The following is a 26,189-nucleotide window of genomic DNA, read 5'->3' as shown; positions in this document are numbered from 1 at the left end:
TCGACTGTTGAAATGGTATGCGTGGACACTTTATCCTTAAGATAGCCCCAAAGGAAGAAGTCTTGTGGGGTAACCAGTCACGAACACGGTGCATAATGAGCTGAGGCCCTTCCTGCGACAACCACATGTTGTTGAAAATATCCCGATTGTGAGCGAAACAGAAAAAGAGAACCGGCCTAACAATCCCTGATATGACATTCCTGCCCAGACCATCACACCTGGACTGCTGTCATCACCTTACATTGTCACTTCAGGGTTCTCAGGTCGCCAATAAACAGTTGTCTGTTAATGCCTTCCAACACATGAAAATCGTCCTCATCAGTCCTCAGCACTTCTTGCAAACTCTGCATCATTTTCAAGTTTTCTTAGCAATGTTTCAGCAAATTCAACACATCTGTCCGGGTCATCCTCATTTAATTTGTTTGAGTCAGGGATGATGGCGTCGTGAGTGTAAATCTTACATAATCCTCTGTAATGACTGCCTTGAAATGTTCAGTTACTCCGATATTCGGTGTTGAGACCTGGGTTTATCCTGTGAATTTGCAAGTTCATTCACCACACGTTGCTTGTGTTTCAACACATAAGCAATAGATGAATTGAAACTTTCCAACCCCGAGGAATTTAATGACCTAAAGGCCCATTTAGATCCAACGATTCTCGCTTAAAACTCGCTCAAAGCCGTCTTTTGTGCGAGAATCGTAGGGTCTAAATGCACAGACATCATGCAGTCGTTCCTCGCTCAATTCTAGTTTTCTTGAGTTGAGCTATGAACTCTTATCAGCGGTGCAGGCTGTTATCACAGTCGGCAGCACTGATGAGAGTCTTTCAGCTTGCGTCCCTCTGGTAGTTCACAGTGGGATGAGAGCTGTAATCCTGGAGAACAATACAGCTGTTTGCTTATGCAAAACAGCTGTATTGTTCACCGAGCGATAGTGGAAGTGTCCCGCTCCACCTGCATAGCTCTTTAGTAGCTACATAGCTACTATAGACTATGCAAAGATGATCGCTCAAAACTGTCACTCAAACTGTCGTTTTGAGCGACACTTGAGCGATCTGTCACTGTAAATGAGGTCTTACAGTTCAAATATGTACGGATGCATGTAGACATGTGGCTTATCTCCCAGCTTGCATCGATCTGGAGGGTGCAGTATTCGATTAAGTCAAGAAACGGACATTAGATGAACTTTCTGAATGTGTTTTTTTTAATTTCCATTTCTTACAATTGGTGTCCTTAAACTGGTTCTGTACTTCAATTGCATTAAAAATGATACAACTACTTTTGCACCACCCTGTATACCTTCTTGTTTCTCTGATATCCTACAGTATTATATTATTCCGGAGCTGTTCTCCCCTAGAAGCATTACGGCATCTACCGAAGGCACCGGATGATGTGTGTCAGCATTAAGTTCTCCTTTTAGTTTTTCATGGCCAGGTGGATCGATTAGCTACTAAATGAGGCAGATCTGCACACGGTTCTAAAGGGCCTTTTAGACAGCCTGATAATTGGGCAAGAACTTTCGCCCTAAGTGCAAACAATTAGCCAATGAATGAGCAAGCACTTGTTCCTCAGCTGGTCGGCTTATTTATGTGAGCATAAATGCTCGCTGGTTGGCTGTACGCCTCTCAGTGTAGACAGGTTGGTGTGCAGTCAACCACTGGCAGTCCTATGGCGAGGAAACAACTCTGAACGATCGTTCATCCCCTGAAGATCTGCCTGTGTAAAGAGTGGTGTTCATCATCAGCACTTTATCCTTTGATGTAAAAGGATCCCTAGAGTTCTTTTACATGATCAGCTCTGGTCTACTGGACCTTTATGCTGGCCGATGCAGACTCTTAAAGGGACACTCTGGGCACAGACTAACATTTTAAAGTCTAATGTACACCATCACAAAGTTATTTTGTAATAGATCCACTGTACCTGGTCTAGCTACTTGATCATGTCACATGACCCTCTGCCTGAAAAATATCTTGACTTCCTCTGACATCTTGTCTGCATTTGATACTTCCTCCCCTGTCCATAGCCTCCAACATCCTGTGAGCAGTGCATGATGGGAGGACAGGAGTGGAAGCACATGCACTTGTTAATATGCAGTCAGAGTTTCGGAAGGTCCGGTCTGTCTGCTTCAGCAGCTTTCAATGGCACTGAGTGAGAGGTTGGGGCTGGTAAGTTGTAGGACCTGTGAGCTGTGGGCGGTGTTATAGACAACAGTCTTGCGTATTGTACTGCAGAAGCGATACATGTAAGCTCAGGGTCAGATCAGAAGAAGACGGTCTGTAGTGGCAAATAAGTCACAGGTTGCCTCTACTTAGCTGTACCTCCTAGATTTCAGCATTTTTTTAGAATTTTCCATTTTGTCCCCTTTTAAGGGATGAACAATACTTCCTCCAGTTCGTCCCTGTAGAGCCATGTTTGGTCGGCTGCACAGCTTCACAAGGAAATTTCCAGTTGACTAACAAGCTGATCAGTCAGCAAATGAACATCTATCAAACACTGAAATAAAGAAAAAGTATTTTTGTATATTGGGGTCTTGAAAATGACATTTTTTCTCAGATAGTTTTAAATGAGTATCACATTCTGTTTTTCCTCTCTCCACTCGTAGGGCCTGATATTCACCAAGGAGCAAAGCGAGGAGCAGATTGACGAGATTCACCAGGATTACAGTAAGTGATGATTGTGTCTGGTATTCATCACAGACAATGTTAGGACTGTTCATATTACGCTGCTGTTTTTTTTCTCAGTTTACAAGGCCACATCAGCCTTATAGTAGCCTTCAGAGGGCCAATGGTAATTGCAAGCCTCCAATGTATAATGTACTCCTTTATCACCGACACTGCCTCATAACACAATATAGAACGCTTTCTTTCTCCTTGAAGCACAAGCATCTATTTGCTTTCCCATCTTTCATTAAATTGCTTTGCTTTTGCATCCATTTTTCTGTAGTTGGACATTTTGGAATTCAAATTCTACCACCAGAGATATTATGGTGTGTGACCTAAATAACAGATCAAGATGTGCTTTAGGACCGGGTTAAGTGATATCTAGCCCCTTCCACCTCTTTATGGGTGCATTCAGACGACCGTATATCGGCTGGGTTTTCACGCCCAGCCGATATACGGCATCTCTCTCTGCAGGGGAAGGACGCTGGAAGAGTCGGGAGCAGTGCTCTGAGCTCCAGCCCCCTCTCTGCCTCCTCTCCACCCCCCTGCACTATTTTCAATAAGAGGCGTGATGGGGCGGAGCTAATTCCTGGCACTTAGCCCCGCCCCGTCCTGCCTCCTCTCATTGCAAATAGTGCAGAGGGGCGGAGAGGAGGCAGAGAGGGGGCGGGAGCTCAGAGCACTGCTCCCGGCTCTTCCAGCCTCCTCCCTCTGCAGAGACGGACGCCGTATATCGGCTGGACGTGAAAACCCAGCCGATATAGGGTCGTCTGAATGCACCCTATAACTGAGGTATGTCCCAAATAATTCCTCCCCCTGGTGCCCTGCATATTAAAGGGGTTGTCTCGCGAAAGCAAGTGGGGTTAAGTACTTCTGTATGGCCATATTAATGCACTTTGTAATATACATCGTGCATTAAATATGAGCCATACAGAAGTTATTCACTTACCTTCCCTGCGCTGGCGTCCCCGTCTCCATGGCTCCGTCTAATTTCAGCGTCTAATCTCCCGATTAGACGCGCTTGCGCAGAAGGGTCTTCTCCCATCTGTTCGGTCCGGCACGAGCGGCATTCTGGATCCGCCCCCTTCTACGCGGACCGAACAGATGGGAGAAGACCCTTCTGCGCAAGCGCGTCTAATTGGGAGATGAGACGGAGCCATGGAGACGGGGACGCCAGCGCAGGGAAGGTAAGTGAATAACTTCTGTATGGCTCATATTTAATGCACGATGTATATTACAAAGTGCATTAATATGGCCATACAGAAGTACTTAACCCCACTTACTTTCGCGAGACAACCCCTTTAAGATTTGGTTGGGGAGGGGGGGTAGGTGGATTCGATGGGGTGGGTAAGGTAGCACTCCAATTGTTAGATTTCCCCAGTAGGTAGGTAATTTCGTCAGTTGATAAACACCCATACTCATGAAGCAGTACAGGGACTTTCTGTGTGATAAGGACAATGCTGCTTTGTGGATAAGCACTCCAGGAAGCCTGCTGCAGCCGACATGTGCGCTAAATTACCGAATTATAGAGCTGCTGTTCTCCGACATATTAAGCGGAGGTGCGGCCTGCTGCATCACAGAGAAAGGACGCATGAATGGGGGGCAAGGCACTGCAGCGGCATGCAGGGACTCTTGTCAGACTTAAAAACCCTGTTGCTATGGCGCTGTATGTTAAAACCTCATTCAGCATGCACCGTGACTTTCCCTGATGCCTGCATTGGGCTTGCTGATGAGCCACACATGCGCTTACTGTCTGGTAATCACGGCATCTCCATCTCAAAGGAACTGGAGACTTCAATCAGTTGACAATGGCTGAGGTTAACGCTGAAGTAGGGGAACCAGCACAGCGGAGTGAACCGCCTACTGGACAGGTTAACCTTTTTGGATGCATGGAACTGCTTATAATAAAAACAATGGTATAGAGTTAAAGATGACTTGAAGAACATTTCTGTTGCTAAATCATGAATGTGGCAACCCTAGAATTGCCTATGCAACGTATGATCATTTCTGACAAAACTGCCTCCCTTGCTGCACTTCACACCTCAGGTTGTATAGTTGCGTCCTGAGTAGAGATGAGCGAGCATACTCGCTAAGGGCAGTTACTCGATCGAGCATTGTCCTTAGTGAGTACCTGCCCGCTCGGAAGAAAAGGTTCGGCTGCCGGCGCCGGTGAGAGGTGAGCTGCGGGAGTGAGCAGGTGGGAGCGGTGGGGAGAGAGGGATCTCACCGCTCTCCCCCACCGGCAGCCGAACCTTTTCTTCCGGGCGGGCAGGTAATCGCTAAGGGCAATGCTCGATCGAGTAATTGCCCTTAGCGAGTATGCTCGCTCATCTCTAGTTCTGAGCATTCAAGGTCTCTGTGGAGGAGAATCAGGAGCCGATGCAGCTCCATACAAGGCGGGTGCCGTCTGTTTTTGACAGCTAATACTGAACAGCAACAGACACAATTGGCGTGAGCGCTGATCATGGGTGTCAACCCATTGTATGCTTCTGTCAGTTCTGACCAATGCATTTAAATCACCGGATCAGTATTCTGGGGTGCCGAACGGCGCCCTTGTGATCAGATCGGGGAGTGTCGTTCAGTAGTCCTGACAGCCCAGTGCCTTCTGAACACTCCCCCAGGGCTGCTATGAATTGAATTCCTATCAAGGTGTGCCTGTGCATATGTGGTATAATGTAATATTATGTTGTTGCATTACACTGTATGCGTGCTCAAACAATTACAAGTCAGTCTCTTTAGGGGATTAAAAAAAAGTAAAGATAAGTGAGAACTTTTTTATGATTCTAAAACAGAATATTGATTTTTTTTTTTAAACCCTTTTTTCTCCTATTTAAAATGAAATAAACCACAACAATTAAATGTGCTTTTTTTTGGTCGCCCTGTCTCTAAGAAAAAAATTAACAAAAAGCAATCCATATTCTAAAATGGTATAAATAGAAATTACAAGTCGACACGCAAAAAGCGAGCCCTCACACGGCACTATTGATGGAAAAATATAAAAAAATGATGGCGGCAGGAAATGTTCAGATTTTCTAAAAGATGTTTTTTCAAAATAGTACAGCAAAAAAGAAAAACGTAAGCTATAGAAATTTGGTATCGTCGTAGTCGTACGGACCTTTAGAATAAAGTTATCATGTAATTTTTGCCACCATGTGTACGACATAAAGACCCTTCCACTTCACTCTACTTGGAACCAACACTGAATAGAACCATTGAAAAATAGAACTCATAGGGCAAAAAACAAGACCGCTACAATGATGGATAACTAAGAGTTATGATTTATTTGAAAGGGGGGGAGGGGGGGAATAGAAGGTGGGGGGGGGGGGGGGAGAGGTTGTGTTGTTAAGGGGTTAAGAAGCGCTGGTCCACCCTTTGGAAGCTGTCATCTGGCCAACACCTCTACACAAAGCAGTAACATTACGTCCCCCTAAACTGTAGCACACAATTGTTTCCTTGCAGCTGGTATTGTCATTAGCAGACATGGTGCACTGACACGTTCCGCACGGCAGCGGGGGCCGTCTAGGTAAATACTAATAGACGTCTCTTGGATCTGGGCTTCGGGGTCGGCTGTCTGGTTACCCGCCAGGTCTTTCTTCATCTGTGAGAAGCCGATTCACTTACAGAACTTTACTGAAGCCTCAGTTTCCTCCTGATACATTGTAACTGCTGCAAAATTAATGAGGTGACAATGGGAATGTGACAATATATTTGTGCTGGATGATATAATGAGATTTCAGTGGGTTTGGTCGTGGCACAGCAATCTGCTGGTCTAAAAGATAATTGCCTGCTAATATCTAAAGGTTCGCTATAAAAACAAATCCTGATTTTTCTTCCCTCTTTATGTTCATCCCCAGAGAGATCTGTAGACAGACGCTTTCATGTTTTATCAAAATACAAACACGTTCTTGTCAGCATTCAGATACAGATAGTTGTGTAAGAGCTCCAAACATGCAGGATAACTACTGAGAGTGACAGGAAGAGGGATGTAATACACAGCATACCCATCACCCAGCACAACACTGAACCTACCTATAAGGTGTTAAACACTGATGGAATTTATAATGGACTTCAATCTGACAGGAAAAACTACGTTGGGTTGAAATTCAAGTAGTATCTGTGTAATCACCACACGTATACAAACTGAAGAACTGTATTTTAACTAAGACCTGCTTCCCCATCTATTGTACTGCAAAATGCAATTCTAAATGTAAGTGAAAGTTGTCCTCCTTCACATTCATATTTTTTTGTATTCTAGTAGGCATATTCTTATACATCGGGAGCAGTATTATAATAGGTATATATTCTTATACATAGGGGGCAGTATTATAGTAGTTATATTCTTATACATCGGGAGCAGTATTATAATAGTTATTCTTGTACATAGGAGGCAGTATTATAGTAGTTATATTCTTGTACATAGGGTGCAGTATTATAGTAGTTATATTCTTGTACATAGGGGGCAGTATTATAATAGTTATATTCTTGTACATAGGGGGCAGTATTATAGTAGATATATTCATGTACATAGGAGGGCAGTATTATAATAGTTATATTCTTGTACATAGGGCGCAGTATTATAGTTGTTATATTATACATATGGAGCAGTATTATAATAGTTATATTCTTGTACATAGGGGGCAGTATTATAGTAATTATATTATACATATGGAGCAGTATTATAATAGTTATATTTTTGTACATAGGAGGCAGTATTATAGTAGTTATATTCTAGTACGTAGGGGGCAGAATTATAGTAGATATATTCTTGTACATAGGAGACAGTATTATAGTAGTTATATTCTTGTACATAGGAGGCAGTATTATAGTAGTTATATTCTTGTACATAGGAGGCAGTATTATAGTAGTTATAATCTTGTACATAGGGGGTAGTATTATAGTAGTTATATTCTTGTACATGGGGGCAGTATTATAGTAGTTATATTCTTGTACATAGGGGGCAGTATTATAGTAGTTATATTCTTGTACATAGGGATCAGTTTTATAGTAGTTATATTCTTGTACATAGGGGGGCAGTATTATAGTAGTTATATTCTTGTACATGGGGGGTAGTATTATAGTAGTTATATTCTTGTACATGGGGGCAGTATTATAGTAGTCATATTCTTGTACATAGGGGACAGTATTATAGTAGTTATATTCTTGTACATAGGGGGTAGTAGTATAGTAGTTATATTCTTGTACATAGGGGGCAGTATTATAGTAGTTATATTCTTGCACATAGGGAGCAGTATTATAGTAGTTATATTCTTGTACATAGGAAGCAGTATTATAATAGTTATATTCTTGTACATAGGGGGCAGTATTATAGTAGTTACATTCTTGTATATAGGGGGCAGTATTATAGTAGTTATATACTTGTACATATGAGGCAGTATTATAGTAGTTATATTCTTGCACATAGGGAGCAGTATTATAATAGTTATATTCTTGTACATAGGGGGCAGTATTATAGTAGTTATATTCTTGTACATATGAGGCAGTATTATAGTAGTTATATTCTTGTACATAGGGGGCAGTATTATAGTAGTTATATTCTTGCACATGGGGGGCAGTATTATAGTAGTTATAATCTTGTACATAGGGGGCAGTATTATAGTAGTTATATTCTTGTACATAGGGGGCAGTATTATAGTAGTTATATTCTTGTACATAGGGGGCAGTATTATAGTAGTTATATTGTACATAGGGGGCAGTATTATAGTAGTTATATTGTACATAGGGGGCAGTATTATAGTAGTTATATTCTTGTACATAGGGGGCAGTATTATAGTAGATATATTCTTGTACATAGGGGGCAGTATTATAGTAGTTATATTCTTGTACATAGGGGGCAGTATTATAGTAGTTATATTCTTGTACATAGGGGGCAGTATTATAGTAGTTATATTCTTGTACATAGGGGGCAGTATTATAGTAGTTATATTCTTGTACATAGGGGGTAGTATTATAGTAGTTATATTCTTGTACATAGGGGCAGTATTATAGTAGTTATATTCTTGCACATAGGGAGCAGTATTATAGTAGTTATATTCTTGTACATAGGAAGCAGTATTATAATAGTTATATTCTTGTACCTAGGGGGCAGTATTATAGTAGTTATATTCTTATACTTATGGAGCAGTATTATAAGTTATATTCTTGTACATAGGGGACTGTATTATAGTAGTTATATTCTTGTACTTAGGGAGCAGTATTATAATAGTTATATTCTTGTACATAGGGGGCAGTATTATAGTAGTTATATTCTTGTACATATGGGGCAGTATTACAGTAGTTATATTCTTGTACATATGAGGCAGTATTATAGTAGTTATATTCTTGTACATAGGGGGCAGTATTATAGTAGTTATATTCTTGCACATGGGGGGCAGTATTATAGTAGTAATATTCTTGCACATGGGGGGCAGTATTATAGTAGTTATATTTTTGTACATAGGGGGCAGTATTATAGTAGTTATATTCTTGTACATAGGGGGCAGTATTATAGTAGTTATATTCTTGTACATAGGGGGCAGTATTATAGTAGTTATATTCTTGTACATAGGGGGCAGTATTATAGTAGTTATATTCTTGTACATAGGGGGCAGTATTATAGTAGTTATATTCTTGTACATAGGGGGCAGTATTATAGTAGTTATATTCTTGTACATAGGGGGCAGTATTATAGTAGTTATATTCTTGTACATAGGGGGCAGTATTATAGTAGTTATATTCTTGCACATGGGGGGCAGTATTATAGTAGTTATAATCTTGCACATGGGGGGGCAGTATTATAGTAGTTATATTCTTGTACATAGAGGGCAGTATTATAGTAGTTATATTCTTGTACATAGAGGGCAGTATTATAGTAGTTATATTCTTGTACATAGGGGGCAGTATTGTAGTAGTTATATTCTTGTACATAGGGGGCAGTATTGTAGTAGTTATATTCTTGTACATAGGGGGCAGTATTGTAGTAGTTATATTCTTGTACATAGGGGGCAGTATTGTAGTAGTTATATTCTTGTACATAGGAGCAGTATTATAGTAGTTATATTCTTGCACATAGGGGGCAGTATTATAGTAGCTATGATGTAGTAAAGATTATCTCCAAAATTTTTGGAGTAATGGAAAAGTGTTCTTGAAAATGGAAAATCATAAATCATTGTGAATCATAAATGCGCTTATGTAATTGTCATTTCCCTTCCCCTGCTCCTCTTGGCCGCTCATATAAAGTATATTACTCAGCAGGAGGACAACAGTCATTACTGGAGAAAAAGAGACAAAATGAATCTTTCTCCTTCCTTCAGCATCCAATCTACTTTGGAAATATATCTAAAATGTTTGAAAATGAGTTAGAGAAAAATCAATCTTCTTTATTCAGCGAAATACGATGTGTTATCTGTTTTGCTGCTCTTTAGGTTTTCACTTTGGATTAATATTTTCAGTGTCTGTTCTGTTGCAGATTTAAGTATCTGCTTTCTGAGTTTTCTTTTTACATCAGCGTTAATATGATCAAAAGAACGAACTTAATTGCAGCAAGCGTTGAAACGTGCTCAAATGCAGTACATCCAGGCTGTCCTTTTGATGGGTGCTGCTCATCATCGTAGATGGGACTTGTCTATTGCTTATATCATTTGAAGAACTTATTAAGAAAAGAGCAGATGGTCTAATTTAGGACAAGAGTAAGTGTACAAAGACTCCAGTCCTTGCTGCAAACAAGCCAATCCTAAGTAGCTCAGCAGTAGCCTTTCACGTCAAGATTGCATAATCTCCCAGCGCCAAGTTAAATACATTCAGGGAACGCACCAGTCCTGCTCTACTTTAGAAGCACTAACAGAAACCTACGTCACCCAGAGATCTGATGGCGACTTATTTGAGGCCTTTGTAACCACAGAAGCTTTCTCTCCACTTGGTATTATGTAAAAAGAAACAAAAAATCCACCTGCACATATTGGTATACAACGGGAAGGAAACGGTTGTTTGCTTCTTCCTTTTAACTATTATATGATTTCTAGGTCGCTGGAATGGTTTACTGAGGTTGTCACACCATAGGTAACCATATTGCACTAATATAACGAGACTTTTATTAGTATGCATTAAAACCTCAATCCTGCACACAATGCTCAAATTATAAATTTATTATGGTACTTCCTAAAGAGGTTAATGAGGATCTGCTTTATTTGATGTTAAAAGGCTTCTTCCAAGTGAATGCACAGGATTTAGAAACAGACGCAAATCCCTGTATAGGATTTTTCCTGTATGCATGGTAAGAGCAGAGAGAAAAGGTTAAAGCGTACCTCCGTTTTCAACAAGTATTATAATACACTTTTTCTCATCTCCTGCTGTTTTATGTCTGTAAGTTCTGATTTTTAGGTGGCCTCCCCTCTTTTCTTTGCCATCTCGCTATTTGCAATCCACTATCGGGAGTGGGCGGGTAACAAACCTAGAATTTTGCCAGTAGTTCACTGTACGGACTTGCTTGCCCTTACTTTCCCTGCTGCATTGCACAATCTCTGTTCCAATCCGCAGGGAGGCAGTATCTGAGTGCCCGACTCTCTGCTTTGCCAGGATAATCAGGCATTCAGAGACATTCTGGCCAAATGGTTTGTAAATCCACCATAATGCGTGTGTGTTAGAACATGTGGTTTGCCTCTGTGAGCACATTACAAACATCAAGAGATTGTTATCACAGTGTCTTTAGATCGGTCAGCCTGTAAGTGCAGGGTGGCAGCTTGTGAAGAGATCTCCTCCGCCTGCTGCTATGAAAGGGTCTATGTGTCTTTTCTAAGACAGAAGTTCTGTACCTAACCACAGAGAGTGGATTGTAGAGAAGCTGGAATGGAGACCCCTAGTAGCAGCCACTTCAAACCGGATTTACAGTGGTAAAACAACATCTGTAACCCTATCCAGCTCCAGGACGTACATTTACGTTCTTCAGTGTCGGGGTATGTATGAAGAGAGATCACAGCACGACCTCTCTTCGTACAGCGCGGGCCCCAGCCTTTAAATGCCGCTGTCACGGCAGCCGGGGCCTTTCTGAAAGGCCCCAGGGCGCATATATCCCTGTCCAACACCACGTCTTCTCGAGCCAACCTAAACAACCAATCACCGTGAATCAGCCAAACCAAATAACCAATCACCGTGAATCAGCCAACTCAAATAACCAATCACCGTGAATGAGTAAACAACCAAACAGGTTGTGAATGGTGTGGATATGGGGTGTAAAAAGATGATATGCCCCCAGGGCTGGCTTAGCCGACTGCGTATCAAGCGGTCCCTGTGGGGTGATAATGTCATAATGCAGGAGCAATCAAAGCATCGGTAGTTGTGATCCCCCAGGGGGGCTAAAAAAAAAAATCCTAAAAAAGTAGTAAAAAGATCAATAAATTTTTATTAGTCAAATATTTTTTTTATGAAAGTTTAAATCCACACCCCTTTTGCCATATGTGTAATAAAAGTCTAAATCGTAAAAGAAAAATACATGTTTGGCATCGCCGGGTCCGTAACAGTCCGATCTATCAAAGCAGCGCATTATTTACCCCGCACAGTGAACGTCGTCCGAAAAAATAAAGAACGCCAGAAATGCTCTCTTTCAGTTACCTTGTCTCCCCGAAAAATGCAATAAAAAGCAATCAAAAAGTTGTATGTATTCCAAATTGGTACGAACATAAACTGCAGGACGTCCTGCAAAAAACGAGCCCTCGCACAACTACGTCGATGGAAAAATAAAAACGTCATTGCGTGCAGAATATGGCAGAAAATAATTTTTAAAAATTAAATGTCTTTAAAAAAAAATAAAAGTAGTACACCAAAAAAAAAAAACTAAACAAGTTTGGTATTGTAGTAAACGTACTGACTCATAGAATAAAGTTATGTCATTTTTCCTGCAGTTTGTGCTCCGTAGAAACAAAACTTACTGAAAGAGGGCGGAATGTTTATTTTCCTTTTACTCTAATTAGAATATTAAGTTTTTAAGTACATTATATGATACGTTAAATATCACCATTGAAAAATACAACTCGTCCTGCAAAAAACAAGCCCTCATACAGCAACGTTGATGGATAATGAGTTACAATTTTTTAAAAGGAGGGAGGAAACAACGAAAATAGGAAAAAAAAGAGGCTGCGTCATTAAGGGGTTAATGCAAGTATATTACACACAATTCTGAAACCCACAGAAGCTAGTAGATGAGCAGAAGTGGTATGAAAAGTTAGCGCCCCCTTAATCTTCTGTCTTGTTAAAAATCTTAGTTTTATAATTTGAGATAAATTTATGTTTAATCTGTTTTTTTTAATTGAATTTTCACATAAAATATTCATTATCAAGAAGGTCTCCCAAGACCATATTAAAGAACAGGAATAAAGAGTATAACATGTAGCAGATACATCAGTAAATGTCTGCGGGTGGTCAAGTGCAAATGGCCTCCCCCCACTATCTGGAGATTGAGTAACAGTAAAGAAAGCAGATAGTGATCCATAGGTGGTGATCCACCGGCTAAGGAATGAGATGAGTAAGGCTGCCTGTCCACGAGCGTTGCTGTATCCCGTGGATACCGCTGCCCGGGACCAGGAGACAGCTGCAGACGGATCTCCGCTGTCAGCCTGACAGGCTGACCGCGGAGAATCACGGTAAATTCACAGCATGCTGCGAATTGCCGTCCGCGAGTGGAGAATCGCAATGATGCTCCGCTCGTGGACGGGGGAAGCGCTCTCCATAGCAATACTATGGAGAGCTTTCACTGCATTCCTTGCGGCCGGGGAACGCAATTTAAACTCTCCCGTGGACAGGCAACCTTAACAAAGCCATTGCTGCAATATGAACGTGAGACTAAAGCCCTCTTTTTATAGTATGAAAGAGAGAGAAAGAAGAATCCTAGAATGGTAGAGCTGGAAGGGACCTCCAGGGTCATCTGGTCCAACCCCCTGCTCAGTGCAGGATTCACTAAATCATCCCAGGCAGATATCTGTCCAGCCTGTGTTTGAACACTTCCATTGAAGGAGAACTCACCACCTCCTGTGGCAACCTGTTCCACTCACGGATCACCCTCACTGTCAGGAAGTTTTTTTTTCTAATATCTCATCTGTGTCTCCTCCCTTTCAGTTTCATTCCTTCTAGTCTTTCCTTGTACAAGTGAGAATAGGGCTGATCCCTCTGCACTGTGACAGCCCTTCAGATATTTGTAGACCGCTATTAAGTGTCCTCTCCAGCCTTTTTTTTTGCAAGATAAACATTCCCAGAACTTTTAACCGTTCTCCATAGGTAATTATTTGTTAACTCTACTCTCAACTTCCTCTACATTGTCTGTTTTTTTTTTTTTTTCCTTTTAACGTGGGGTGCCCAGAACAGTATTCCAGATGAGGTCTGACTAAGGAAGAGTAGAGGGGGGAAATATAGAGAACAATAGAATAAAAGAACGCAAAGGCGGGGTGAGGATGAAAGATAATAAAAAGGGACGTGGGGTGTGGGGAGATGCACATCCCCAAAGCAGAAAGTGAGTGAAGGGGAGAAGTATGTCATAAGGGAAAATTGGTATTTGACTAGGAATGCCAACCACCCAGGGGGAGCGGTCAACATCAATCTGGAGTTTAACCAACAGACCCCTAAGCATCTTGGAGAATAGGCTCTAAAACTCCACAGAAGACTCAATGTCTGTCCAAGGCTGCCATACCAGCAAAAAAGTGTTGATAGAGGCCATAATGAAGTGCTGCTAGTGTGTGCAGAGACTAGCTCTTTCCCCTTGTTTCTCATTGGCCCTCTTAGGGTGCTATTAGATAAGCATTAGTGGCCGCAGTTAATGCTCACAGTCTTCTGCTAGTTGTTAAACTGCGCCTGAACTTTACATTTTAAAGTTCAGATGCAGCCCAGCGATCACTGGTAAATTACAAGCCTAAATCACGCCCGCTGACGCTCGTGTAATAGCACCTTGGATAATGAATGGGGTATCTATCATATAATGTCTCCAGTGTACATCGGCTGTACTTGTCTTGTGGCCGTGCATTTATACTCCTACCAGTGTTTCCAAGGAAAGTAAGAGGTTTTCCAGCCTCCAAAATGTTGCTGACCGGTCCTCAGAGGAGGCCATCAATATCCAATCGGTCTGGGAACAACTACAGGCACCCTCACTGATCAGCTGTTTGAAGGGCCTGTGGCGCTTTTCTCTGGCTTGTGATGTCATGTACATTGGTCACACGACCTTTCTGCTGCTTTGTTCCATTCAAGTGAATAGGATTGAGCTGCTGTACCAGGCACTTCCACTATACTCTGTGCGGTGCTGTGCCCAGTATACTATGAAGAGGCCGCAGCACTCGCTAAAGCTTTGCAGCATCTTCCTACAGCTGATTGATGGTTGTCCTGCGGATGGGTCATCAGTGTTCTTTGGCCCTGATAACTCATTTGAAGATGCTAAACTACAGACTACTGTATCTGAACACTTGTAGGCATGGACATTTATCAAAACTAAGATTTATAAAAGTATAGTGGACGTGTGGTGGGTGCTTCCATGACGTTCATGGAAGTGAATAGAGAGAGCACTGCACATGTGCAGCCCCAAGTCATTTTTCATACTCTGCCCGAGCGTGGGGACCAGCGGCCGCCTCACTAGGCATCAAGGGAGTCGGGCACTTCTGTTGAGGATATAGGCACAGGTCCCACAGGTGGCTATGCTATAAATTTCTAAAATTGGAATACCCCTTTAAGATAGCATACTGATGGCTACAGAGGGGACCTCACTTTATCCTGTCAGAACGCTCCCCCACAGCCTGCTGTGCGGTCTTACCGCACACCAATCAACATGAATACCCGAGCGGTTTTACTTCTCACGGAGTAGGAAAATGCTTTAAGTGCTTTATTAGACAACTTTGAAGTTACTACTGATTCCTGAAGATAATTAAATGCATTCAGTCGTTAGAGATTTTTAATTTCGAAGATTTCTTTTTAGTTAGACAGAATCTTCACCTTTAGGCCACTCTCACATATGGCGTCGGCAAAAGGCTGTGAAGTTGATTGCAGCATTTTTGAATGCAGGTTTCTGTGCAACAGCGCTTTTTAACACAACCCATCATTGTGATGGATGATGAGATGCGTGAAAGTGTGAAAACGCACTAAAATAGAACAGACAGCGCTCGATAATTGGGATGTTAGAAAACTCCGCCATCGAGCGCAGGTCTGTGAGGCCCTATTGAAACCAATGGGAGTGTTGTATCGTGATTACCATGAGAAGAGCAGGTGTGCGAGTGGCTACATTCACACAAGTGCAAAACTCGCATGAGTTTTGTGCATTGTGAGGCGCCCCAAACTCGTGTGTATATGAACTCTATTCTTTTGAATGGAGTCGTACACATAAGTCACAGCAATGACTCTTTATCATTGTGAGATAAAGTCGCTGCTTGGCCTATTTTTCGCGTTCCTTGCGAGGCGTCCCTCATTTATAATGGGACAGTCAAACACATCGCATGTAAATATGATGCGCACGCAAGTGCAATGTGTCGCTTGCTATTTAAATCGATGGGGAACATTTGCCGATCCTCCGGCGCCCGTGAAACAAGCTTGTGAGGATTGCAAGTCCCCATAAGTGATGCGAGCCATTTTTGTATGAAAAATGCCTCACGTCTGCAGGTAAAACGCACCTAAGCAAGTGCCATATTGGGCTGGGTTTCTCTTTGCCCGATATCACTCTCACCCGTGTCAGTGTAGCCTCACTCTCTGATTTAACTAGGCATTTGGTAAAGATTCACAATGGGGCTGTTACTAAATTTCTCAAAGTTTTGTCTGCTCTTTTGAAATCCTACTTCTGCATCTAAAGGTACCGGTACACAGGTCTATTATAGCCCGAATTATCACTGGAAACAGTGAATTTGGATAGCAAGTGGCCGCTGACAGGGCAGTAAGTCACTTGAGTTTTAGCAGAACAATCTTTGAGCTATTCCGGTTACTGTGAATGGAGGCGGGCGGTCCAGAAGGATCCGCGGCCCCTCTGCCTCCATTCACTGAATGACTATTTCGCTTGTGTAAAAGCATAGGAGTGATCGTATGGTGATAGTGTGCCTGACAGTCATCCTGTGTAAAGGGACCTTAAGAGGGCAGATTCACAGAAACCTCCTTAGTATGTACCATACTTGTAGTATTGATTGCAGGATCAAGTAATTATGCTTAAAGGTGTTGTCCGACGTCTAGATACTGATGACCTGTCCTCCCAGGAGAAACAGTTGGTCTCTCCCTGATGGTCCAGGAGGGCAGATCCTTGCCGACCTTCTATTGATGACCGATCCTGAGGTCATCAATAACAAGAAGTGGGACAACCCCTTTAACAATTAAAATGGTCTTGAAACTGTTCTATAGAGCTCAGTACCTCTGCACACTGCTTGTAGATGCCTAGCCTTCTGACACAAAAAGCTCGTTCAGGTCAGCAGCGCAGTGATGTTGGCACGAAGCCTTTGGCTTGAATTGGTAATCAACAGCAGTGATCCCACCCACTCATTGCGCCGATGAAGTAGCGGGCCACGGGCACTGCTTGAGACTGGAGATGGAAAGACGAAAATACCCTTTCAACTGTCTGTGAAGGTGGAAGTAGTCTTAGTCTTTATAGTGCCTGCATCTGTCTCTGCCTCTTGCTTTATACTGCAGCTCTGCTACCTCAGATTGGCTGATGGTATAAATGCAATTTACATCAGGTCTGTGCAAGGAGAACTTGTATCCATTACTGCAGGAATAAAATGATTTATAGACTGCAAGCAACTATACCAGCAGCAAGGGAAAAACATTATCAGTTAACTTTTACTTATAGACTGAGGGGGGAAGTATTAACTCCTTAGTGAAAAGCCTATTTTGTGCCTAAAAACCAAGCAATTGGTCTCATTGCTAGAGCCATAAAGGTCCTTTTACACGCAAAGATAATCTTTCAAATGGCCAAAACATTTAGTGATGTATTTGCATAAAGTGTTAATTGCTTAAATGGCCATTAACACTTTATCATCATTTGCATATAAAAGGACCTCCAAGATGTTTGCAAAGCCCAGTGTGTGTTTAAACACACGCCCAGCTGTGCAAACAGCTTCCCACACATTCCACTATGACTAATGTAAACCTGCTGCTAAGAAAACATTGTGGGGTCCTTTAAAAGATGATCGAAATACGTTCAAATGGAATGTATTTTCTCAATCTTTCAGCGGCTGAACGATGGGTTTTATGTGAAGTAAAATCCATCATTCAAACAAAAAGCGCACGATGCCCACGTTTACATGGAAAGAAATCGTTTATTTTCATCCATTTGGACAAATTGTGAGCAATATCGTTGCGTGTAAACGGACCTTAAAGGGGTTAAGCACTTCTGTATGGCAATATAAATGCACTTTGTAATATACATCGTGCATTAAATATTGGCCATACAGAAGTTATACACTTCCCCCCTCCAGTGTTGGCGTCCCCGTCTCCATGGCGCTGAGCGAAGCCTCCTTCTGCCTGGATTAGACGCGCTTGCGCAGTCTGTCCTCTTCTGCCCCGCTCTGGCGTGCTTGCACCGCAGAGGTCTTCTGCGCATGCGCAGAAGACCTGTGCATCGCGAGCACGCCGGAGCGGCCCCTTCAGCGGGACAGAAGAAGCAGACTACGCAAGCGCATCTAATCCAGGCAGAAGAAGGCTTCGGTCGGCGCCATGGAGACAGGGACGCCAACACCGGAGGGGGTAAGTGTATAACTTCTGTATGGCCAATATTTAATGCACGATGTATATTACAAAGTGCACTTATATGGCCATACAGAAGTGCTTAACCCCACTTGCTTTCGCGGGACAACCCCTTTAACTCGTTGACATAGTAGTATTAGGGATTGTTTGTTTGAGATGAGTTGTACTTTTTCAGCATTGGGGTACAACATTTATTAACATTTTGTGGGGAGGAGATGGAGAAAATGTCCATAAATTCCACTAGTGTTTTGGGGTTTTTGTTTTTGCAGGGTTAACCATTCGGTAAAAATAACCTATCTTATCTGATCGGCACGATTACTGCGAGTTAATGTAGGTTTTTTCTTTTACATTTTTTTACTACTTTTGCACAATAAAAACCTGTTTTTTTAAGAAAAACAATGGACTCCATCGCTTGATTCTAAGACCCAGAACATTACTATTTTTAAGTAAGAGAGATAGCACAATAACTCTGCAGCGCCACCTATTGGATAACCGCATTCCTTCAAATCAATGGCTGACCCTTTATACAGGTCTGTAAAGCAATGATTGGGAATTGAAACGAAGCCAGAATCCATACACAGAATGTGTATGGATTCTATGTATAGATTCAGGCTTGGTTTTCAAATCCCAATCATTGTTCTATGGACCTGTATAAAGGGTTAGCCATTGATTTGAAGGAATGCTGCCATCCAATAGGTGGCGCTGCAGAGGTATTGTTCTATCTCCCTTATTTGCATATTACCCAGAGGAGCATGGAAGGCCTTATAAGTCTCCTCACTCACCTTCTATCACTAAGGAGTGATGTTACTCCTCCCGACCTATTATATTTTTTTACTGTAACAGATAATAATCTTTATCTGTATAGCGCCAACCTATTCCCCAGCGTTTTCGAGGCACATTGGGAACACAAACAATATGGAAATTACAGAAATTACAAGTTACTTGTGGTATTCAATTATTTGAAGACAAAGGGGGTGGGGGTGATACAGAAGGTACAACGGCAAGAGGTGGAGCAAGGAGGAACACAGCAATGCGATATACATTTTTTTGGGACATGAATGGGTTGGGGGTAGTACAGGAGATATGGGGCAGGAAGTGTACCTGATAGGCTAAAGTGAAAAGCTGTAGGTAGGGGCAGGGGGCATATTGTGGGGATAGGGGATTAGATCAGTTGGTTTCGTATGCCCTCTATGAAGAGGTGCGTTTTTAAGATGCGTCTGAAGTTCCGCACGTCGGGGATTATCCGGATGTTTTGGCGTAAAGCGTTCCAGATGATGGGTGCTGCTCTAGAGAAGTCCTGGTGGCAAGCATGTGAGGTTTGCATTAGAGGAGTGTTTAGTCTAAGTGTGGTAGCAGAGTGGAATGTGCAAGAGCAGTGCTATATGGACAGGAGGGAGGCGATGTACGGTGCCGCGGCACCATGGGGGGATTTTTGGGGTGATGAGTTTGAATTTAGTTCTGTAGTGGATGGAAAGCCAATGCAGCGACTGGCAGAGTGCAAAGGCATCTGAGAAGCGGCTAGATAGGAAGAGGAGTCTAGCTTCCACATTTAGTATGGATTGGAGAGTATAGAGTCTGGCGCGGGAAAGGCTACTGAGCAGCAAGATGCAGTAGTTGATTCGGGAATGGATGAGGGGGATGAGTGTCTTTAGCTTGTCTATGGTGAGGAACGGCCTGATTGTAGCAATATTCCTGAGGTGCAGGTGGCATGTTTGGGTCAGAGATTGGATGTGGGGGTAAAGGAGAGGCCAGAATTCCAACGCAGCAGGCGTGCTGTCTGGAGGATATGATGGTGCAAGATGCTGATATGGAGATGTTGGGTGGGAGGTCGACTGGTTGAGGGTGGAAAGACAAGGAGGTCCGTTTTTGAGAAGTTAAGTTTGAGAAAAAAGGAGGACTTGGTGTTAGGGACAGCAGACAAACAGTCGGTGAGGTTTCAGAGGAATGGTGCTGAAATATTGCTGGAGGAAGAGTATAATTGGGTGTCCTCAGTGTAGAGGTGATATTGGAGGCCAAATCTGCGGATGGTTTGTCCGATTGGGGCTGTGTAGAAAGTGAAGAGGAGGGAGCCGAGGACCGAGCCCTGGGGACCCTAACAGCAAAGGGGAGCAGAGAGAAGAGAGAGCCAGCAAAGGAGACGCTAAAAGAGCGGTCTGAGATGTAGGAGGAGAACCAGGAGAGAGCAGTGTCCTTTAGGCCATTAGAGCAAAGCATAGCAAGGAGGAGGTCATGGTCGACGGTGTCAAATATAATACATTGTATTACTTATGTAGTGCATTCTACTAAGCTTATGATGACAGTGAATTAGACTCTACCGAAGGCGAGGCCTAATAGGCTGAGTTATGTGGCAGACATATAGGCCTTTCTCAAGTAAAGGAAACCAGCAGCATAGCCACGTCTTTATAAAAAAAAATCACTGCATCCAAATTGATGCGCCTTTACTGCTTCCAAAATACAAGAAAAGTACGCGATGTTTCAACCCCGCTGGGGTCATGGTCAAGCGGGGTTGAAACGTCACGTACTTTTCTTGTATTTTGTGATTTAAAAAAAAAAACAAAACGTGGCTATGCTGTTGGTTTCCTTGATTTCATGAAGCAATTTTTGGATCCTGGGAGTCTGGTCCTTTCTTCAAGCTTTGCATGCCCTATATGCCTTGCACTAGTGGTGCTTTATCTGTGGAGTGCTGCTGCTTCGCTTATACTGACTATAGGCCTTTCTCAAGCCTCTGGCTGCGATAGGAACCCAACCCATTAGTATCTTGCAATCTCATTGTGGGGTGCTGATGGGTGACAGAGCCCCCTCCTCCTGTCATCTACTTACATGCCACAGTTTCTGTTGATTGTGGCATGTAAGGGGTTCTACCAGGATCTGAGGTTTTTCTGCGCCTGGCTGTCAGAGCAGAAGCCGGGCTGTCAGAGCAGAAGCCGGGCTGTCAGAGCAGAAGCCGGGCTGTCAGAGCAGAAGCCGGGCTGTCAGAGCAGAAGCCGGGCTGTCAGAAGTCAGACAAGCCATCGCCTTAAAAATAATTTATGTGCAGTTTTAAAGCCATTAGCGAGGTCAGTAAAGAGGTGTATTGGCAGTCAGTAAGGGAGGAGTTTGGATATCTGTTTTTAAAAAAAATAGGTCAAAGCGAATATATCCGTAGACTCTCCTGGTCCCATTTTATGCATCCAATTTTGTTCCATTTAGTAACCATTTAAGAAGAACAGCTTGGAAATAAGGAGCTGCCATTACGATGCATCGCGTGTTAATCATTACTGCGCTGTATAGAAATCGCTGCTCTTAATAACCTCTTTGTTTTCATTCCTCTTTAATGTCACAAAATGATTTACAACGTGTGACTTAAGAGCGCTCGTCTGGAATGTTCTAAAGCGCGGAACGTAGTCGATTATTAATATTACTACAAAAACCGTGTTACTGTTTAATTGAGTGCTCAGCGTTAACAGCAGCCGGTGTAACAATAGCAGTCGCATGAAATCTGGTGCATGTACATCAGGAAAGCCAAATGGGAAACCCATTAGCATATCCCATCTTGCCATTTCTAGTTAAATTGCGTTTCTGATGCCGTGATCCACATGTATGAGTTTTGTAGGGATTTATTTGATTACAACAGCTAAGTGTTTAAGTACGTGGAATTTTACGGCTTTGGACAGGTTAAACAATATACTGTATTTTGATCTCTATTCATGGGGTAATGCACTGGATTAAAAAAATGGCATACGGGGCAATTCTTCAGACTCCTGTTTTGGAAAAGTGACAGAAAGCAATGCCAGGTTTCATCCTCTGGTGGTGGTTTAGTCTCGGGGTGAGCACCAGTGTGATGAGTGTATTGCATGCTGCACTGAGGGAGAGACAGCTGCTTCCTTCATCAGTGTACCAGTATTTTAGACCTGGCAGGCATTAGAAGAATGATACAGCAGGAGCCGGGCCGGATCTACCGTATCTCCTTGAAAATAAGACAGTCTTATATTAATTGTTGCCCCAAAAGAGGCACAGTGTCTTATTTTTGGGGGATTTCTTAATACTTGCCTACTAGGCGCCATCCTTGTCCCTCTCACTGCTCTCCAGGCGCTCCGGCAGTCTTCTGTGTCGTCCTCAGCGCTGAAAGAGCATTCTCTGCCTGGTAACGTGGATTGAATACCCCGCCATGAGAATGCTGTGATTAGCTCAGGACCGCAGCCTCAGCGACTCACAGCCGGTGCTTGATCAGCCAATCGTAGCCATTCAGTGATTTGAATGGATGGTTCACTGGTTCACCTCTCCAAGCAGTCCGGCCTGTCTCACTTTTCCACATAAAAGGCACCCCCTTCTTTGCTGGTTGAAGTCTCCAACAGCATAATGTGTACCATGTATACAGCGCCTGCGCCACATTGAGCGATGGGGCATATGTGTGTGACTGACTGACTTCACGCGCATGCGTTTGTTCCCTCAGTGAGGTGCAAGCACACCATACATGAAATCCTTGACACCGCAAGACATGTCAATTAGCAAAGAAGGGGGGTGTTTTTTGTGGAAAAGGTAGAGCGCCTGGACCAATTAGAGAGGAGAACCACCCATCGATCGATCGGTCCGCCGCGAATTAGCCTACTGCGTGGGAAGCCCTGATGGGGGCTGTATCTCTGGATGGGAGTCTGTGGTGAAGACAGATAAAGGTAGTGTTATACTGCTCTGACAGGATGTTGGGTTTACATGCAAAAAATAACATGACAGACTTGCTTTAAATGGGTTTTCTGAGACTTTGAGATTGATGGCCTGTTCCTATTGCTGGTCCACTGGGAGCCACAGCCTCTTCATTATTTACCACGCACAGCCCCTTATGTTCTCTAGCAGCCGCACCGGATCTGCTGGCCGGCAGCGGCAGAAATTACAGACAAACTTGGATTTCTAATTAAGATTCTTAAAAAAAAAATGCACATTAAGTTTTACCATAGGCAAATCCAATACATGTGAAGATGGTGCGATATATAGACTGGTCAGGTCTGCCAGAACAAGAGCTGCTTCCTGTTAGCATCAAGAAACCATTCTGTAGACATGTATTTATGGCTTATTATAGACTTGTAGTTAGTTATATGTACATATATTCTGATTCTTCTTGGGAGCCTCCTATGAAGTCGCCCGCCAGCATTCCGTGGTCTGGAATTGTTAGTGAAGAATGCACTTCGTATATTTGCTTACCCGTCTCAAATGGGCTTTTTGGCATGAAGATGTCTCAGCAGACAGGCTGCCTGCATCCCAAGACCTTCCAAACAAGTTGGGGTAGTCGGGAAATTTCTGTGTTGTAAACAATTATTGTTTGTACTTTAGCTTTGTTTCTGCATGTTGGACAGAACTGGAGAAATCTGTAGATTCCTGGACACGGATTTATCCTACTGGATCCAACCATGTGAACTGATGTTGATAGAAGCTCCCATACAGCAGCATGTTACCGCAGCCAAAATGTCTCTCTGCAGCTGGGATTGACTTCCAAAGAGTCTATCAATTAAAGGCTCAATGCGATCTGGAAACTAAATCTCTCCCCAGTAGTGATGTCACCATGCAGGTGCAGTTCATGTCACTTAATGTAAGACATTGACCCGCCACGTGTGAAGAACTCTGTGTAAATCAATCTAACGGCTCTGTTTACCCCGCCCCCCCCCCCCCTCATTTGGATAGAAGGGCTTATATGAGGCATCATCCAGCCTTACAAAGTTTAAAGCAGCTGTCCACTTTAGATTATATCATTTTACTAGAACTGTCCATAGAAGAAAAGCTAATCACTGTTTGGCTGACGAGATCTTTAGCAATCATCTGTAACCTCTACAGGAACCTGGCAGTAAGTGTTTAATTCTCCTGCAGTGCCCCCATGGGGGAAATGTAGTAATACATGGTGTCCATTGAAATCAATGGTCTGCTCATATTATTAAAGAGGTTGTGCCAGGTTATGAAGTTATTCTCATCCACAGGATAGGGAATAACTTTATGATCGGCGGCGGACTGACCATTGGACCCTCCCTACCGATATTGAGAACTGGGTCCGGAAGGTTTACGCATGAATGAAGCTCGTGTGCTGTGATTCCATTCATTTCGTTTACAGCACCGGAGACTGCTGAGCGCTCGTACTCAGCAAATTCTGGCGCTCCCATTGAAATTAATGGAGCAGTGGTACACAGGCGCGTGTAACAGGTGGGTGGTGTTATGCATGGCATGGCGGTAACAGAGCAAAGGCAACCCTTTTTTTTTTTTTTTTTTAAATATTAAATTGAACTTTACTGAACTGCAATAATTAAGTACTTTCTCTCCGGTACGGAGCGGGGAGCTGCAGGGGAGAGCGGGGAGGAACGGAGGTAAGATCTTTCTCTCCCTCTCTCCCGCCCGCTCTCCCCTGCTCCCCGGTGCGGCACCCGAATCTTCAGGGACGAGCACAAATTACTCGAGCGAGTAGTGCTTTTCCGAGTACGCTCGCTCATCTCTAATAGTCATACATTGAAACCCCGTCTACCCACAACAATTCACCTGCTTCACTTCAGCTGATCGTTGACCATAATAAATTCTGTTATGTGTAACCTAGACCTACTACTACCCTGTTGTTGCTGCGTCTTTCCAGACAAGAGGCAATGACATCATATAGGTCATCTACAACGATGCTCCACAGGTCTATCACGTCCTGCCGCTCTAGCATGAACCACCACCTTAGCTACACTGCTTCAAACTCTTGTAAAGGGCCATCGCATCCCGCCCTGATCTTTGGTCCCCAGTCATCAGGACCCTTTCGTCATATGTAATTCGGCCCCTAGTCGTCGGGCCCTTTGGATCAGGGTTCTGCATATGTTGGGTTCTCCTGGTCGCTTCCCCCAGTATGGGGGTCCTGTTGTATGTGTCTTGTGTGCTTTTAGTTCCAGGCCACACAAATTCTGGTTCCTGGTCGCTCACCAGTATGACAATATGGCCGTTCTTGCCACTTTTCATCTGCAGTGGCTGCTGTCACATCAATCTCCTGGCTCCTGCTGGTCTCTCACAGTCTGCCTCTCACTCACTGGCTGCTACACACACTACTAAGACTGTGGACCAAGATGCCTGCCGTCATGTGACCTGGGGCAGGGCTTAACCCTCTTACACAGCTCCAGCACACAGAGGCCGTCGTCTGACTCTGACATCATTGATGGGATGCAACTCCTGCCAGCAGCTCCACACTGGACTTCACAAATATGGCACCCCCAGTGCCTTTGTTGACTCATTTCCTGCCATGGTACTTGGCTAGCAAAGGAGGGCCTTTTCACAGTACTGATAAGCGCTGCATCTGTCCGGCTGGTCTCTGCTCTCCCCTTCCTGACTGGATTTTGGAATTGAGGGGGCGGGGCTTAACACAAGGCACTGGGGCTGCTTCCAACACTTTAAGGGGGCTGTGGAGTACTGCTCACCTCTCTTTTACATAACCGCCATTTCATTCATGCGGGGATCTTCCAGGCCCCTGCTCTCAAGATCGGTGGTGGTCCCAGCAGTCAGAAATCCCCCCACAACCATAAGGTTATCCCCTATCCTGGGCATGACTGCATCTCTTGGCACAACCCCTTTAATTAGTGGGCCATGTGCTCCAGAGTAAGGCTTTCTGTGTAGCTGCTCCTGCTACTTGATGGAGGATCTGAATGAGGGGGTTTGCATTTTAATGTATTTTGTATGCCAGGGAACACTGAATAATGAGACGTTCTGCTACTTCCTAATGCAGTTGGTGTTTTTATTCCTCACTCTTCAAAGTGGTTGATAACACAGAGCAATAGGTTGCCTACAATGGTGTAGCAGTAGAACTGTAAAATAACACATTGCAGGAATTCTGAAATCCGTCCTGTGAGAATTACTTGGGCAATGTGTATTTT

General features: G+C 43.4%; 1 protein-coding gene across 1 annotated transcript in view; it reads left to right on the top strand.

Moving 5' to 3' along the window:
• Positions 1 to 26,189, top strand: part of RAD18 (RAD18 E3 ubiquitin protein ligase) — a 354,196-nt gene that overhangs the window by 129,636 nt on the left and 198,371 nt on the right. The window contains exon 9 of the mRNA XM_066596983.1: positions 2,601 to 2,661. Coding sequence (XP_066453080.1) covers positions 2,601 to 2,661 — 61 coding nt within the window. The remainder of the gene's footprint in view (positions 1 to 2,600; positions 2,662 to 26,189) is intronic.

This window comes from Eleutherodactylus coqui, chromosome 3, assembly GCF_035609145.1.
Source record: "Eleutherodactylus coqui strain aEleCoq1 chromosome 3, aEleCoq1.hap1, whole genome shotgun sequence".
NCBI lineage: Eukaryota > Metazoa > Chordata > Amphibia > Anura > Eleutherodactylidae > Eleutherodactylus > Eleutherodactylus coqui.
This window is presented reverse-complemented; position numbering and strand designations above follow the sequence as displayed.